At 41.2% G+C, this 18,557-nt stretch overlaps 1 protein-coding gene across 1 annotated transcript in view; it reads left to right on the forward strand.

The window, feature by feature from the left end:
* The window catches only part of GPR139 (G protein-coupled receptor 139), a 40,105-nt gene extending 21,790 nt beyond the window's left edge, over window positions 1–18,315 (forward strand). Inside the window, exon 2 of the mRNA XM_060648658.3 lies at window positions 15,120–18,315. Within this exon, the coding sequence (XP_060504641.1) occupies window positions 15,120–16,054 (935 nt within the window). The 3' untranslated portion in view covers window positions 16,055–18,315. The remainder of the gene's footprint in view (window positions 1–15,119) is intronic.
* The last annotated feature ends 242 nt before the right edge of the window (window positions 18,316–18,557 follow it).

The following is an 18,557-nucleotide window of genomic DNA, read 5'->3' on the forward strand; positions in this document are numbered from 1 at the left end:
GAACCCTATGAGACAGGTAATACTATCCTCTTTTTACAGATAAGGAACATTAAGGCACAGAGTTTTTAAGAAACTTAAGATCACAAAACAAGGAACTGGCAAACTTGGGGTCCAAGCCCATGAAGCCTGGTTTCAGAATCAGTGCCCTTAACCTCTCCACCTTTCAACAAGGGAAAGGGTTAGTGCTCTATGGAAGAAACTGTCTATCACACTCGGTGGATAAATGAATAATATTTGAGAACCGACTACATGCAAGGCATGGTATAAATGCTCAGTCTTCTATGGGAAAATGTTATTGTCTGCCTTGCAGAGATGAGAAAACTGAGTTAAGTGCCATGTTCAGGCAAGGAAATGGGGAACTCAGATCCATCATCCATCATAGGAGGTAAGAGAAATAAATTCCTAAGAAGCTACCTAGAGAGACTGGGTTTAGACAGAAAAAAACAGAGGGAAGGGATATGATCAAGTTATCATGTGTGTAATGGAATACCACAAAATTGACAGCAAGCAGATAAATGTTCCACAAAGAATGCCATGGGGAATCCATCCACCCATCCATCCATCCGTCACTCTTATTCTACAAATGTTGATAGAGTACATACTCTTTGACTGCCCTGCAAAACCCTCAAGGTTCAGAGAAAAGAGATACAGTCCCCACCTCCCAGGGCTCTCAGTGAATGGGTAATAAAGATTTTGAAGAAGATCATTACAAAAATGTGTTAAATACTCTAGCCAATGAGATGCTTGACTCAGCATACTGAGATCAGGGAAGGCTTTAAAAATAAAAAATCTACCAGGCAAAGAGCTACAGGCAAGGAAGGCATTCTAGGCAGAAGAAATAGCCCATTCAGTGCTATGAAGGAAAGAAAGAGTGCTGTGCATTTAGGCAAAAGCTCATAAAGTGAAGAGCAAGGTTCATTTGCATGAGTTACAGAAGGGAGCTGATGGTGTGAGAGGTGTCTTGTTGGTCATGCAAAAATCCTGGATTTTGGCTACCGAGCAGAGGTCTCAAACTAGTTGCCCACAGGCCACACTGTGTGTGTGTGTGTGTGTGTGTGTGTGTGTGTGTGTGTGTGTGTTGTTTGAAAGCCTCTCCTAAAGCACTGGAAGACCTGGCCAGTTGGCTGTCATTCCCTCATGGAAAACCACCAGGAAGAACTAAATAGTGGCTGCTCTCTTGAAGGAGGGCATGAACTACTCAGTTCATTAAAGGTCCCTGCATGCCCACCTCACATATTGATATTACCTGCCTGGCCCTGTTGCCATTTGAATTTTCAAACCTTGGCATAGAGCCATTGACAGGAGCAGCAAGTTTGGAATGACTCCTCACGCTGCCTTGGTATGATTGATTCAGTAAGTTCTGAGCACCCTGAGCCCAAGGAATGGGTCTTGTACTCCCAAGAGCCTATTCCAGGCTTGGCACATAGGTGGGCATCACTAAATTTATGTTGAACGAAATTGGATTCACGTGGAAGATTCTGGCACAAATCCTCTTCAGAGAAGAATGATAATCTCTCTCTCACACTGAACACTAAATTAATTTCCAGTTGCCTTTGATCATATCACTTGACTCACTTTCTGCAGTAAACCCTTGGTAAGCTCCCAGTCTACTCAAAATTGTTAACCAGAACTTCTGTGTGTCTGTGATGTTGTGTTAATCTATATTTGTAGTTAGTCATTCATTCAACAGTATTTATTAAGCAGCTACTGCATGTCAGAAACTGTGTAAGAGGTTGGAAATGTATTAGTAATAATAAGCAAAACAGACACACTTCCTGCCCTTCTAGAGTTCTAACCCCTCTAATAGTAATGATGGTGAAATTTATATAGCATGCATGGTACAAGTATGCATCATACTTGTTCTAGGCATCTTCCCTATATTTATTTATTTAATGCTCATAGAAGCCTGTGATAGGTGCCAAATCATCATTCTTTTTATAGATAAGTAAACTGAGGCACATTATTAAGTAAATTGCCCAGGATGACACAGCTAAAAAGTGGCAAAGGCAGATTTGAACCCTAGCAGTCTGGCTCTGGAATCTGTTCTCTGTGCCCTTGTCTTTCTGGAATAACAGTGGGAGCCCCCGAAATGCCTCCTGAATCATCAAACTAGCAGACTTTAAAGTTGTGGTCAGTTCCAGTAGTGTTTATAGCAATGGAACCATAAGTAGACAGATTAATCGTAGCAATGTGCTCTGGAACCTAGTGAATGTTCAAGTTTTTCCTGACATCATGTTACTGCTTTTCTTTTTTCTTTTTTTTTTTAAGTTGGAGACCCTTGATGCAGACCTAATACTGGAAAGCAGCTGGAGGTACAAAGTTGCCAGCTAATTGTCGCCATTTATACACAGTCTTAGCTCCAGGGCAACCAGCTGTCCCTAAGAAGTAGCCCCTTAGAAGAAAAGCCTTCAGGCTAGAAAGACAGCATGGGTCACTGGCTGAAGAATTATTTGTTTAATTTATCTCTTATATCTATTAGATTCTTAGTTCTTGACTGTGCTGCCCACAGGCCTGCCGCCCTAGCTCATACCATTCCTGGATGTTGGAGTGCCCAGTCTCCCCGGTCTCCTCTTTCATGCCTCTGTGTAGCGTTCCCTGGCCCCACTGGGGGGCTTTGTTGCCGCTCTCTCCCCATAGACCTGAGAAAATGCCTGGGGCAGCCTGAGTCACTCTTGCTGCTTGGTCATGCAAACTCTTTGCCAGTCTTGCTAGCAGAGAGATCTACCTCCCCTCATCAGCAGCCTCAGCACTGTGAATGGCACACAGCACATGTCCAGCACATGCCTTTTGAGTGCAAGAAGGCCCAGAGAAATACGTGACTTACCCAAGGCCACAAAGCTAGTAGGTAGCAGAACAGAATTCTACTTGGTCAACATACATTGTAAGCTCTGTGTGGACTTGATCTGCTTGTGTGTTTCCACATTACTGCATCACCCATGTCTGGCAAAGGGCCTAGTAATGGTGGGGCTCAGTAAATGTTTGTTGAATGAATAAGTGAGCACCAACTTCATTTAATTCTTCCTTTTTCCTTGCCTGCACTGAAGAAGACAGGCAACGGAAAACAAGGCTTTTTGTGTTGACTTTGTGTTGACTGTGTTTTGTATGCACAATTGATAAGCTATTTGCCCGAAGCTAAAAATACCTACCCCTGGCAGCCATTGGGAGGCAGATGGATGGTGCTTAGCACAAGATGTTTAATCAAACAGTGACAACCCGAGCAGAGCCACAATTAGCCTCTGACACCCCAGTGAACTCTAGATGAAGAGACCGGAAGCCTCTGACTTCCTGTTGGTCCCCTGGCACCTACTGACCATCACCCTGGGTCCACAAAACAGCACAAACAAATGAGCATCCTGTGTGCAAGGCAGTCACCAGCTGGAAGTCAGAGGATGGGCAGTGTGGGCTGAAACTGAGCACCCGGGACAAATACGAGGGAGAATTAGCCAGTGGGGAGCATCATTCAATATTGGAAAGGGCAATGGAGAGTGCCAGCTGATACACATATTTTTAAAAAAAAAAAAAAAGGAAAGAAAGAGAAAGAACAAACTGGCCTATTTCTATATAATGGTCAGTTCACTAGAGCTAATTACAGAAGCATCTGGACAAGCACGTGCATCAAATGGACTCTAAGTCTAATAAATTGTTTTTGAATCCTAAGTCCAGGACACACTTGATGTCTGTTCGGGCCAGTTTCTTAACCCACTGAGCCTCAGTGTTTTCATCCCTATAATGGGGATATTAATAGTACATATCTCCCAACATCATGTGAGGATTCAATTTAATGTTAAGTAAAACCTCTAACAAGTGAGCCACATGGGGTAAATGTTCTAAAAAGGGAACTGTCATTAATACATGCATTAGTTATTACTAAATGTGCTCAGCTCTAATATAACAGGTATCCATAAACAGGAGAACTGGAAGAGGCATTTGATTCCTTAACAGCCAACTTCTTAACCCTTCAGTCTTTCTTATCAGTAAAGGGATGGAAAGAGTGCCTAGTTTATTCGTAAGGATTAAATGTTAGATATTTAATATTAGATACTATGATATTAGATGACATTTGATCTGAAACGTGCTTCATGTATATGAAGGGATGGGTTTTAGGGCCTAAAACACAGTAAGTGCTCATAACTTCCAGGGGCCCTGAAAAAATGGTAATGGGTCTTCTGTCTCATGCCTCTTTGCCTTGGGACATGGCAGTTCACTCTCCCTGGAGAGTCCTTCCTTGTCTTGTGTACCTGTCAAACTACCACTCACCCTAACTAGATGCAAGCTATGATACTATCTTTATTATTATTGCTTTATTGGTAACTGGCTCATTTTTGCAGCTCTGGAAGCTGAAGCCCTGAGAAGGGAAATGGCTTGTCCACGGGCACACACAGATCTATGTCAGAACCTAATTGAAGCCTGAGGCATCTCCCAACAAAATTGGGATGCCTAGGCACACTTTTTCCCTCATCTTAATGAGATATAATTGACCTACATCGCAGTATAAGTTTAAGGTATAGAGCATAATGGTTTGGCTTACATATATTATGAAATTATGGCCACAAGAAGCTTATCATCCATCACCTCAAACAGCTACAATTAAAAGAGAAAGCAAAGAGAGAAAAGGATTTTTTTTTCCTTACGATGAGAACTCTTAGGGTTTACTCTGCATTAACAACTTGCACATGTATCTCAGACAGTAGTGTTAAGGACACTTTCATTGACCGAGTATAATGAGTCAGAGGTCTTTTCTACAGCCAATTCTCCCATCCTCAAGAAATACAGCAGGAGAATCCCCTGCCTAGACTTGCCAGTGATTCTTCCTCCATGTCAAGCCTTGACCTAGTTCAGATCATCTCCTTCACAGGACTAGTCATCACACTCATGCATACTAACTAATCGTGGCCACTTACTGTCCACTCTGCCCATGCCAGGCTCTGTGCCAAGATCTTTATGCATGTTACCTCCTCTGATTCCCCAACAATCTTCTGGGAAACACATGTCACTGGTTCTCCTACTTTACTGAGAAGGATGCTGAAGCTTCTGGTGTTACTTGTCCAAGAATGACAGCTAGAAAGGAACAGATCTGAGTGCAGTTCATCTATACTCCAAAATATATGCCTGTCATTTTAAGGAGTCTATCCCTTCTGGTAACTCTTACATTCTATGTTTGCTGGAAATACAGCTCAAGCTCTGCCCCTATCTGTGTTTGCAACAAACCCTGGAGCCATAAAAACACAGCTGCATCTATCACTTGACCCAGGATGGTACCACTGAGTGCTTTCAAGATACTTCTTCGACTTACCAGCTGTGCCATGTTGGACAGGTGCCTAACCCTCCTTTCATCAGTTTCCTTCTTTGTAAATGGAGACCAGAGCCTACATTCTCCTTGCACTGTTATGCCCTTACATCTTTCTTTAAATCAACTCATTTTCTTAATAAACTGAACTTATTTTATAAGCATGTTTTTAATCACTACCGTAAATGAAAAAATAACATTCCTCTAATTCCATTTAAACTAAACACATAACTTTTAAAGTAAAATTATTCACTGAGGAGGGCACCTTTTGGGATGAGCACTGGGTGTTGTATGGAAACCAATTTGACAATAAATTTCATATATTGAAAAAAAAAGTAAAATTATTCATCAGTGAATCACATAAAATCACCTCATCTCTACAGAGCCAGCAGGCTCATAGTAGGTGCTCAATGTATAGTAGTCATAAGAAAATAAACTTTGGTACCAAGCAGTATGATTTGGAAACTTTTGAGTCTATTGGCCAACTTGAGACCTAGCAGTTGTCATGGTTACCCCAAGCCGGTGCTCCTGGTCAAAAAGTCAGAAGGAATTTTGCAGTCAAGAGAAGGCCAAATGATTGGCCCAGATGAATGTGATGACCAGTCCAGGTACTAATTCACTTTCCCCATTGTCTTGAGTCAGACTACCCTGGCAACCATCTTAGCTCTTGCCGACTATTCATCTGCAAGGGTCAGCCTTGCTAGATCTCAACTAGTTCTGGTCTACAATGGAAACCGCTGCTTTGTTAGATTCTAGGAAAAGCCAGGAAGACTGCATCCTGTATCCAGGGCTCAAACCCCCAGGGCAAATCCACAGCATTTGTTCCACCACGGCAAATATCACTAACCCAACACAGCACTACTAAACTCAGGCATGGTTTTAGAACAGGGAACATGGTAGCCATTACCAAAAGACTGAAGATGGACCGTGTTTTGCCAATCCTGTCTCAGGCTGTGCAATCACCCTTCACATGAGACTGTAGAAATAGAGGAAATACTACCCTTAGCTTTGAAAATAATCCACTCCAGTGCTAAATGCGGTGACAAATAGGGGTCTCCACAAGAAAATAGAGAAGAACATGATAGTAAAGCTACAAAGAAAATTAAAGAGCTATCAAAATAAAAACTAAAATTTTAAAAGAACAAAGGCTATTTCAGAGAAAGCAAGAGACAACTGAGTCATCGTGTAACAATGCCTCTTCAGGGCCCTAGAAAACAGCCAGCGTTCCTCTCCACCAAGCAGAGAAACAAAGTGAGGAGTAGCCAGTGGAATACCACTGCAGCTAGAGGGATTAAGTTAGAGGCAATAAAGAATTTCAGGATAGGGTGACAGGATTATTAGTGCCTGGAATTATAGCTTAAGGGAAACTAGAATCTTCTCTGGGATTCCTGGAGAGCTCAGACTCTCTCTGACTCATCTCTGCTCCCAGCACAGTGTCTGGCCTCTAGCTCAATAATTGTCTGCTGAACTGCACTTTCCAGGTGTAAAAAGTAACAATAGGTAACATAGGTGTAAAAAGAAACAACAGGTAAAATTTACTGAGGGCTCATTATGTGCCAAAAACTATGCTAAGCATTACACACACGGTATTTCATGTATCTTTATAACAACCAACGGGGGTATGTTTATTATGATGCCCATTTCACAGGTGTAGGAACTGAGGCTCAGAGAGATTAACACTACACTTCACAAACTCTTCCAACTAGGATAGGTTCTTATGTACCTGGATATTTTGGGTGAGGTTAAGCCTGCAAAGAACAACAACAACAAACCCAAATGGCTCTTTAGAGCCCTCCTGGGAATCTGGAAGCCATCCCTCAAGGACTGCCTTTCCCATAGGGTGAGGGTTGGGACCCACTGCCTGTCCTCACTAGTCCACAGTCAGTTTTGTGCCACTAATAACCAAAAGCAAGAAAGACTTTTGCATTCCCAAACTTCTTCCCTGGAGCAAGAGGAACAATGAAGAGACAGGACGGCCACTGGCCAGCTAGTAGTGCCTGCGGTTGGAACCACATGGCAAGACTGTTACCCTCAATTCCTTCCCTGCTCCTCTCCTAGGAGCCCTCAGGGCAGAACCACCTGAAGACCTTCTAGTACCATCCACGGAGGCCAAAAAGACTGAACACCAAGTCATCAGCATCATGCTTTATTCCCTCTTCCTCCCTACCCTCCAAGATCCAGAGTGGAACAGGTAACAGTGAGGAAGATGACAACCTCCAAGAGTCAATGCCCATCACACAATTCAATCTCCACTCCCCAGCTGATCTAAACAAAGGCAGTGCTGACTTCTTGCCTGGGAGGCTTAAACATTGCTTCTCCTAAAAATCTATCCTTGGGGCATCTCCCAGGAACAGCTAAAATAACACCATTGAAATTGCTTACAATGTTAGGGGTCCTTGTACTTCTGTAGGACAACAGGCCTAACTCTTCCAGTGCAAAAAACAGACAACTTTAAGGAGGAGAGATGCATTTAAGTCACCAAGGATGGTGAAATTCACAAGAATATAATTTAGGATGCAGAAAAAGAGGATTTGCAGAAGGGAACCTCAGGAATCAGCCCAGATAAGAAATTCTCTGTCCTTTTCTGAAGACCTCCATGAACCAAGCAACTGTGGTGTCTGGCCTGCTCTCGTTCACATAGCAGCCATTATAATCAAAAAGTTCTTCTTGGTGCCTAATCTAAATCCTTTTGTAGTTTCAACTTGAGTTCTTTTCCTTTTTCCAAATTTTTTTAGCTGCCTTTAGGAAGAAAGAGATATGGAAAGAGGGAGAGAGGGAGGAAGAAGGGGAAAAAACTGTGTTACCCTTTAAACCAGCATTTCTACTTTTGGGAATTTATTCTACAGATAAACAAAAAGATGCTTAATGAAGTTCTACAGTGGCCAAACAAAAAATAAGATAAAATAAATAATGTTCAGCCATAGGTGAATATTTCATGAATATTATTGACATGGGAAAAATCCACGATTTCTAATTTCAAAAAAAATCAATTTGCACAACAGTTTTATTGTATGATCTCCTTGTGTAGCAGTAATTATTACTAATTACATTTATAATTTATAATAACTGCTGTCACTTGGGGTTCCACTGAGCTGGACATCAAAGATGGCACACTCAAATGGCTGACAATTAATGTTGGATTCGGCTATGAGATCACCTGGGGCTTTCAACCAGAGTCCTGCACACCTTTCCATCTGACTTGGGCTTCTCATAGCTGGGTTCCAAACTGGAACATCCCAAGACCAAGTATTCAGAAGGCCCACATATTAACTGTACATACAAAGTCACCCCTGTATGTACAGACCCATAGTCTATTGCTCAAAAGTAAATCACAGGACCAGCTCCAATTCAAGGGGAGGAGACTACCCAAAGGCATGAATATTCAGACATGTGGTTCATCAAGGGCTATCTATGAGACTAGGCACTACAATACCTTTGGAAAATGGGATTTGGACAGACTTTCACATTCCAATGTCTAATGTAGTAGTTAAATATATAAACTGGGAGGCAGAAAGCCTGGTTTAATGTCCTAGATCACCACTTGCTTGCTGTGTGACCTCGAACAAGTTTCTTAACCTCTCTTGAGCCTTAATGCTCTCAAATCATAGTTCCAACCTCATAGGTGGTTGTGAAGATTAAATGATATATGGTCTGTTAAGATGCTTACAAGTAAATGCTCAATAAAAATGAGCTAATAATAATATAATTACATGTCAATATAATGTTTAAGTTTTTATAAGTATATGTTTTACTTTTGTAATTGAAAAAACTAATTTTCAATGACGAAAAAAAAAAAAAAAAAAAAAGAAATCCAGCAGAAATGAGAGAGATAAACTCAAAACTCCCAGTCAATGCTCTGTTCCACCTACTTCTTCCAAGGAACCTACAGGAACCATATACTCCTCACAGACACAGAAAATACCTCTGGAAAACCTTGACCCTTTACCTCTGCACCAGTAGGCCATTCGATGGTAGGGTCTGACAGCCAAACCCATGTTGTTCTTTCAGCCACTCCCCAAATCCTCTCAGGTTTGAGCATAGTAAGCTGCAAAGTACAGGAAATTAATTCCCCCAAGAATATAACCAAGAAGCTTTGCAATCACAAAACACGGGCTTTCTATTACCCAGGAGCTTAAAACTGCCCTGTGACACCATTGACAGAAAGGATTTGCTTTTTTGAAGCATTGACATTTTGATTGTGAAGTTCACTGGGGCTTGCTTAGGTTTCCACAACAACAGAGTCTTGGGCTGGTTAGTTTGAGAGAAAACCTGAGAAATAGAATATCAGGCGGTGATGACTTGGGTTTCTTTGGTTGTTTTGTTTGTTTGTTTGTTTGTTTGTTTCACCCATTATAAATATGCACAGACCCTGTCAACACCACTCCTTTTCTTTGGGGGAAAACGTGCCACCAAAGAAATGAAGGGATTTCTTGATGTAATTACAGCAAATGTGAAACCTTAAGAGTTGAAAACTCTACCTTCTCATTTCTTTTTCAGAAAATCAATACACAGGCATCTTTCCATTCCCCTCCAAGTTTCTGTGGCTCACACATGCTCTCTCATCCCAAGGATCTCCTAAGTGTGCTTGATGTTGCCTTGGGGGCAAATCTATCTGTACAAAAGAAACGGGAGACTCAGTGTCTGCGGGTTAGTTTCTCAAGAGAGACAATTACTAGAAACTTAAGGAAATGTCAAATAGGAATACGTAGCAATTTCGTTTGGACTCAATGACTTGCCTGACTTAAAGCATTAATTAGATGGGGCTGAAATATTTTTTAAAGAGCTTGGATATGGAGAATTTTTAGCACCACACTGCAAATAGCATTCATCTGGAGAGTAAGAGACAGTGGTGAAGAGTCATTCCCTGCCGAACATATAGTAAGTTTTTTTTTTTTTTCCCTGGGGAGACCCCAGCATTTATCCATTCCTGCTTCCTTATAGGCTGGCAGGTGGGGCAGGAACATGGGAGAGAAATGACAGCACTTAGTTCTAAATCAGGGGCAACCCAGGAAACAGGAAATCACTTTCCTCCAGCTGAGAACCCTTTCCTGTGATCAAAGATAAACAACACAGAACTTGATATGCCATAAAGTCAGAAAGAACTAGAGTCACTTTCTGGCTCTCCCACTTACTCCGGATGTGGCTTTGGGCAAATAACCTAAAGATCCAATCCTCAGTTTCCTCATCTATAAAATGGGGATGATAATAGGACTGATAAGAGGCCTTCTTTCTGTTCCATGAATACCATATTCATTCCCACCTCAGGGCCTTTGCACTTGGCATTCCCACTGCCTAGAATTCTTTTCCCACAAGTCTTTTCATGGCAGATAACCTTCTTTTCACCCTTAATTAAACTCAAATGTCACTTCCTAACCTAAAGAATAATCTCCCATCAATTTGTCTCATCCCTGGGTTTTATTCTGGATAGTATGCTGTCTGAAATTTTCTTGTACATTTTTATATTTATTTATTGTCTGTCTTCCTCACCATACAATAAAGCAACTTGTGCATTTTGTTAACCCCTGCATCTCCAACACCTCATACAATGCCTGGCACATAGGAAATGCTCTGCTAAAATTTGCTAAAGGAGTGGACTCTCAGTCAATAGCTAACATTCATTGAAAACTTAACCACATGCCACGCACTGTTGTAAACACTTTGTAAAAATTATCTCACTTGATTCTCAAAACAACCCTCTCAAGGAGATATTCTTATTAACCCGATTTTATAAAGAAGGAAACTGAAATGCAGAGAGATTGAATAAATCTGCCCAAAGGCAAAGAGCCAATAAGCAGTAGGGCCAGGGCTAAACTCCAGCAGCCCAGCCCCAGACTCCACACACTTAATCCAGAGTCCTGATGCTCTTTGATACATAACCATCAGACCTGATTTTACAGCTTGAATTTATAAAGCCCTGAGTGTATATGATTAGATCAAAGTAGCCAGACTTTTGACCCACACCTTCCCCCAAATCATTCTATGTGTGTTCACCAATCCCTCTTAAATCACCTGTGTTCTCTCTCATTTATCTTTTTTTTTTAATTTATCTTTATTTATTTTTGAGAGACAGAATGAGACAGAGCATGAGCAGAGGAGGGGCAGAGAGAGGAGACACAGACTCTGAAGCAGGCTCCAAGCTCTGAGCAAGCATTCAACACAGAGCCCGATGTGTAGCTCAAACCCACAAACCGTGAGATCATGACCTGAGCCGAAGTCAGACACCTAACCAACTGAGCCACCCAGGCGCCCCTCTCATTTATCTCTTTAATACTTAGTTACTTGTGGGTTTTTCTATACTTTCTGAGTGGAGACTCTGAATACCAATTTGTTTCTACCATGGGCCCATGCACACAAAAGGTAGATGCTAAATACTTTTTGAAAAGACTTCTAAATGAATAAAACATTTTGGAACATTTTTCAACACAATACAGCAAGAGTGTGTGGGTGCTTGGGTGGCTCAGTCGGTTGAGCATACGACTCTTGATTTCCAGAGTGGTCATGATCCCAGGGTCATTGGATTGAGCCCTGTCGGGCTCCACAGTGAGCATGTGGCTTTCTTGAGACTCTCTCTCTCTCTCTCTCTGTCTCTCCCTCTCTCCCTCTGCCCCTCTCCCCAACTTGCTTTCTCTCTACAATAAAAATAAAATAAAATGTGCATTCTATTAAAAAAAGAGAAGGGACGCCAGGGTGGCTCAGTCAGTTAAGCCTCTGACTTCAGCTCAGGTCATGATTTTGCAGTCTGTGAGTTCGAGCCCCACATCTGGCTCTGGGCTGACGGCTCAGAGCCTGGAGCCTGCTTCAGATTCTGTGTCTCCCTCTCTCTCTGCCCCTCCCCACTCAGGCTCTGTCTCTCTCTCTCTCAAAAATAAATAAACATTAAAAATTTTTAAAAAAGAGAGAGAACAAAAATGTATACAAAGCAAGTAGAAAATTAACATTAGCATTCCTTGCCTTAATAAACCCAACTCTTCATGCTTTTGCCAACTCAGGGCCTTTGCATATGCCGTTTTCCTTGCCTGAAACACACTTTCTACTCTCACCCTTTTTGCCTATTTACTTCCTCCTGGTTCTCCAAATTTCAGCTTGAACATCATTTCCTCAGTAAATCTTTTATCACTCATACCACTTACAGCTTCCAGTTACATATTTTCTACTGTGGCTCTTCAGTTAACTTTTTGGTTTTTTGCCTAAAAGATTCTAAACTCCATGAAGGCAAGACCATCCATGTCTATTTTGGTCAACATCTCCTCCCAGGGCATAGCTCATAATCAATGCACAAAAACACTGTTGAATGCATGAATAAACTTTTGAAATTTCGTGTTTACAAATGCAAAAAAACTTTGCTTTAATGGGACTTTTTTTTTTAATTTTTTTTAATGTTTATTTATTTTTGAGAGAGACCGACAGAGTGCAAGTGGGGGAGGGGCAGAGAGCAAGGGAGACACAGAATCTGAAGCAGGCTCCAGGCTCTGAGCTGTCAGCACAGAGCCTGATGCAGGGCTTGAACTCAAGAACTGTGAGATTATGACCTGAGCCGAAGTCGAAGGCTTAACCAACTGAGCCACCCAGGTCCCCCTAAATGTACATTGTTTTATACGCGCGTGCGCGCGCGCACACACACACACACACACACACACACACACGTATGTCTATATGTGTATATATGCACATATTATGTAGACATACATGTGTGTACATGCCTATACATGCCTATTATACAGAAATATATACAGACATGTGTATATATGTACAGATTTGTCTCTGTACGTATATGCGAATAAGTAAATTACAGTAATTTTATATAATGGAATCCTATATATATGTCATTAAAATGAGTGAATGAGAGCTGCATGTATCAACAATATGGTCTCTAAAACATAATGTTGAGTGGAAACAGAAGCATATAGAATGGATGGTCCAATCTAAAGAAAAGTAAGGGTATGCAAATGTGGCCCTGAAGATTACAGCATGGGGTTTGCCTCTAGAGACAGAGAAAGAAGGAGGGAAGGAAAAGAATGGGCCTGGGACAATTTCAAAGAGGACTTCAATTGTATCTACAGTGTCAGTTCTTTTTTTTTAAGAACTGAAACAAATATGTTAAAATGTTAACATTTATTTAATCTGAGTGAAGAGTGCACCAGGATATGTATATTACAAGCTAATTTTACAAGTGAACTATTGTATAACATTTTAAAAAATGAGATTAAGAGAGATTCAGATGCCAACTCTACCACCAGACTTCAGAAAAGAGACATAAGTTCCCTGATACTCCTGTTTTCAAAATAGGATTAATAGTGTCGACTGAAAATTAATGAGATTCAATGTGCAGAATGACTTATAGATATTATCCACTGGAATATCATTTTAGAATGAGTCCCTAACAACTTTCCAGATGTGTCTTATTCAGAGAGACTTTTTTTTTAACTGATCAGAAATTATATGCATGCATGTCAAGGGGCACCTGGCTGGCTCAGTTGGAAGAGTATGTGACTCTTGATCTCAAAGTCATTCAAGCCCCATGTTAGGTACAGAAATTACTTTAAAAAAAAAAAAACAACTTTAGAAGAAGAAATTATATGCATGCATTTTCAAAACAAATCACACACCAAGAAAAATAATGTATTGCTACTGTTTGTTCAAAAACTATATATATTATAAAGACATATATAAGGATAGACTATTTATTACTGTGATTGCCCTGAGGGAGGGGTATTTGGGTGGCTGGAGAACAAGAAGGGAAATTTACTTCTCCCTGCTATTATTTCTAATTATGTACCCTATTGTAGATTACAGCTCTTCCGTGATAGGATGGCGTTACATCCTGATAAACCCATCATAAAAATTGAAAATGCATGGAATACACCTAATCTACTGAACATCATAGTTTAGCCTAGCCTACCTTAAATATTCTTAGAACATTTACATTAGCCTATGGTTGGGCAAAATCATCTAACACAAAGCTTTTTGAATACTGGACTGAAAGTGAGAAACAGAATGGTTATACAGGTACAGATGGTCGTTAAGTGTGTCAGTTTTAAGACCTCATGATCACGTGATTGACTGGGAGCTCTGACTTACTGCTGTTGCCCAGCATAACAAGAGTCTCATACCGCACATCACTAACCCAGGAAAAGATCCAAATTCAAAATCCCAAGTACAATTTCTACTGAATGCCTATAGCTTTTGCACCATAGTAAAGTCAGAAAATCGTAAGTTGAACCATCATAAATCAGAGACCATCGGCACCTACTCTAAAAATAAATATAATTTATCTTTAAATTAATCTGAAGGTAATGATCTTCTCCACTCCATCAATACTAAACCTACATAAAAAGGAAAGGTCCTAAAATCCAGGTTCCAAAAAGGTTCTTAAGAGGTTAGTCTCCTACCTGAACACATGAAGCAGGGAACACCCCATATTTTCCTGCATGCATGAGGACAAAAGAAAGAACATGGGATTTCGGATTAGGGGATCTAGGCTTGGTTCCTGTCGCCAGCACTTACTAACTGTGTGACTTTAAGTGAATTCCTTAAGCCCTCTGGGCCCCAGTTTCATTTCTGAAGTGAGGATAATGGCAACACCACCTCCAATGATTGTGAGGAATAGTTTATTTATTCCTACAATATTAAATTACGAGTATGTAATTTTGTCAAAATAGTATCCAGATGGCTGCATGAGCTATAATTTTTATTGTAGAGACTGTCTTTCAAAAACACTGGTTTGGTCCCTTTGGCTTCCATGGAAGTACCCATAAACATAAGCCTAGGGCCCTATATTAGCCAATGAAGTCATCTGACTTCAGAGATAAACCAGATTCTCTTCTCTCCACAGCCAATATCCTGACAGTGATCATTCTCTCTCAGCTGGTAGCTAGAAGGCAGAAGTCATCCTACAACTATCTCTTGGCACTTGCTGCTGCTGACATCTTGGTCCTCTTTTTCATTGTGTTTGTGGACTTCCTGTTGGAAGACTTCATCTTGAACATGCAGATGCCTCAGGTGCCCAATAAGATCATAGAAGTGCTGGAATTTTCATCCATCCACACTTCTATTTGGATTACTGTTCCATTAACCATTGATCGGTATATCGCAGTCTGCCACCCACTCAAGTACCACACGGTCTCCTACCCAGCCCGCACCCGGAAAGTCATTGTAAGTGTTTACATCACCTGCTTCCTGACCAGCATCCCCTACTACTGGTGGCCCAACATCTGGACTGAAGACTACATCAGCACCTCCATGCATCACGTCCTTATCTGGATTCACTGCTTCACCGTGTACTTGGTGCCCTGCTCCATTTTCTTCATCTTGAACTCAATCATTGTGTACAAGCTCAGGAGGAAAAGCAATTTTCGCCTCCGTGGCTATTCCACAGGGAAAACTACTGCCATCTTGTTCACCATTACCTCCATCTTTGCCACACTCTGGGCCCCCCGCATCGTCATGATTCTCTACCACCTCTATGGGGCACCTATCCAAAACCGCTGGCTGGTGCACATCATGTCCGACATTGCCAACATGCTGGCCCTTCTGAACACAGCCATCAACTTCTTCCTCTACTGCTTCATCAGCAAGAGGTTCCGCACTATGGCAGCCGCCACGCTCAAGGCCTTCTTCAAGTGCCAAAAGCAACCTGTACAGTTCTACACCAACCATAACTTTTCCATAACAAGTAGCCCCTGGATCTCACCAGCCAACTCACACTGTATCAAGATGCTGGTGTACCAGTATGACAAAAATGGAAAACCTATAAAAGTATCCCCATGACCTCACAGGTTTGGCACCTAGTGCCTCTGTCTAATCTATTTCCAGATGGGAGGGTAGCCCACTTAAAAGTGCTAACCTGATTTCCTATCTCCATAGACTGAGCAACCCTCAGACTGGTAGATGAGAAAAGATGGAAGAGAAGAAAGAAAAGCATCAATCTTGTTTTCATTTGTGCATTTACTTTCACAATGTCACTTGACAGCAGAATTTCTACCAGTTTGAAGATGTCTTTAGAGGTTGTGTCATCATCCTGTGGCCAGAGAGGACACAGGAAAGAAATAGTCTATGACTTTGCCTTGGCACCATCCAGTCATTGGGAACCTCTCATTTATGTGACACACCAAGCCACAATAGCAGGTAGCTGAGTCCACACTCTTCCTCTAAGAGCTGAGGTCAACCATCGCTTCCCTGTGCCATCCCCAGCAGCTAATAATGCTGACCATTGGGATTTGGGATTTTTCCAAGGTGCCCTTTGTCCTAGAGAAGGTTGTGGTCTTGAAGTGGCCCTGGAACCCTAAGTTACAGGATGACACTGTAAGGGGACAAGCAAGTATTAATCCCATCCAAACTCTGGCCAGAGCTTCTTTGGAAAGGCTTCAAACCAACATAACTATGACCCTCAGACTTGGGTCTAAAATGCAGGCTTTCTATTTGTCATTATGTATGGATTTTATCTAACTCCTCCAAAACAAAGACCCCTGCCTGGTGCGTGGGGGGAAAGGAGGATCTCTTGAGCCCAGAAAAACAAAAAAATAAGCCCACTCTTGCCATTGTTCCAATCCATCCCGTGTCAGCTGTGTATGATCCCTTTACTCAAAATAGCTTATTGCGGTGCCACTTAAGCTTCCTGGAGAAGCCTTTTACATGTAGAGTTAACAACCCTGCCTCCTTGCTTGCTGAAGCCCTCACCAAATTGTTTTATCTGAAGTGACTTCCAAACTGGACTTAATTTTCAAGGGTCAGGAACTGTAGCCCTCCAGGTGTGAAAGGAGACATTCTTAGCTCTGCCCCACAGTCTACCTGGTATTACTATTCAGCCACAAATGCAGATAAAATTCACACGGAAAGGTGCCCATGTTGTCTGCTTGTGTGCCCTTTGATGCATATGGCTCAAAAGGGTGGTACCAGTTTTCAGTGAAGCTACTTAATTCAGATCCTTTGCAAAATGATAAAATATGAATTTATTTAGCTGTTCTCCCCTTGCCTGTCCAAGGCAAGAAGAGCTCTCTGATGTAATTAATAGGGGCTTCCCTCGGATTTGCCACTCATGTGTGTACACACACATGCCCACACATGTTTGATTATATTAGGCTTATATGTATCCAGTAATGTATTTTAAAAGGGAAACCATGCTGGAGTTCCACTTATTTAGCTTTTTAAAAATTTCTCTTCCAGATTACCAGTATTTTAAATTATCTGTGTTCTGGAAGAAATCTCCCAAAATGATTTTGGAATTGTATGGTGTTTTTGGTGAGCAAACAAAAAGCAAACAGTCCTCCTGGAACACTTGGTTCCTCAGGCTGGATTCTTACTACATTTTTAATCCTAAATTGGAAGACACGTCTACCCTTTTTAAGGAAATCTGCAATAAAATGAGTATGGTAGAAAAGGCCCCAGTGCAACACAAGCCCTAAACAATTAGTCAATGCCCTCAATACTAATTCAATATAATTTTAGGTCATGGTAGTCCTGATTATTCTAATTCCTACTCCTTTTAAATGACTGCAGTAGAGTCTCATCTTACCCAAAGATTAGATTCTAAAGTCAGTGCAAAAGAAAAAAATCTGGCAAAGCCGAAGTTACTTCTGCAAGGTCCTGAGGAAGGAACCGTATTGGAGACCATATTCTAATCCTTATAAAACCTAACTCAGCTAAGTTCTTCTCCAGCAATAGAACAGATTTCTTATATCAAGGATAAGACAAAGTTGGCATGCATTTAGAGACCTCCCTTCACTGTATGAATCTAATGTATCCAAGAACATTAAGATCGCACTGGTGCAGCAAGATGCTCCCACTAGAAGAGGTTCACAGAAGTTGTATGAGGGACAAACAGGTTAGTAAGTCCCATATCACACTCTCCCCAGCGCATATGTGCATCAAATGGAATGGTGGGCAGACTCCCCCACAACCTTTAAATTGCATTTCTCTTTCAGTTTCTTTTTTGCCAAGCACATGTAGTCCAAATATGTCGTGTTCATTAAGTGTGTGTATGATGCAATTCCACCACACCCCCTTATGAATGAACATTGACCAAAGGCTACCTACACTGAATATATATATATATATATAATTTTTTTTTAAACACATGGCTCAAAAATGCTAGTTTGAGCTATATGTGGATGAGTCACAGTGCAATAGCTCTAAAGATTAAGCAATTCCTCTTTAAGAATGTATGCAAGATGGAAAATATGTGCGTAAATCTCAATGCTCCCTGCTCCACATTTTTAATTACATGTAAAAACTGTTGATGTTTAAAAAGTAAAAAACTGGGTGTGCATTTGGA

This window comes from Panthera onca, chromosome E3 (assembly GCF_046562875.1).
Source record: "Panthera onca isolate mPanOnc1 chromosome E3, mPanOnc1 haplotype 2, whole genome shotgun sequence".
Classification (NCBI taxonomy): domain Eukaryota; kingdom Metazoa; phylum Chordata; class Mammalia; order Carnivora; family Felidae; genus Panthera; species Panthera onca.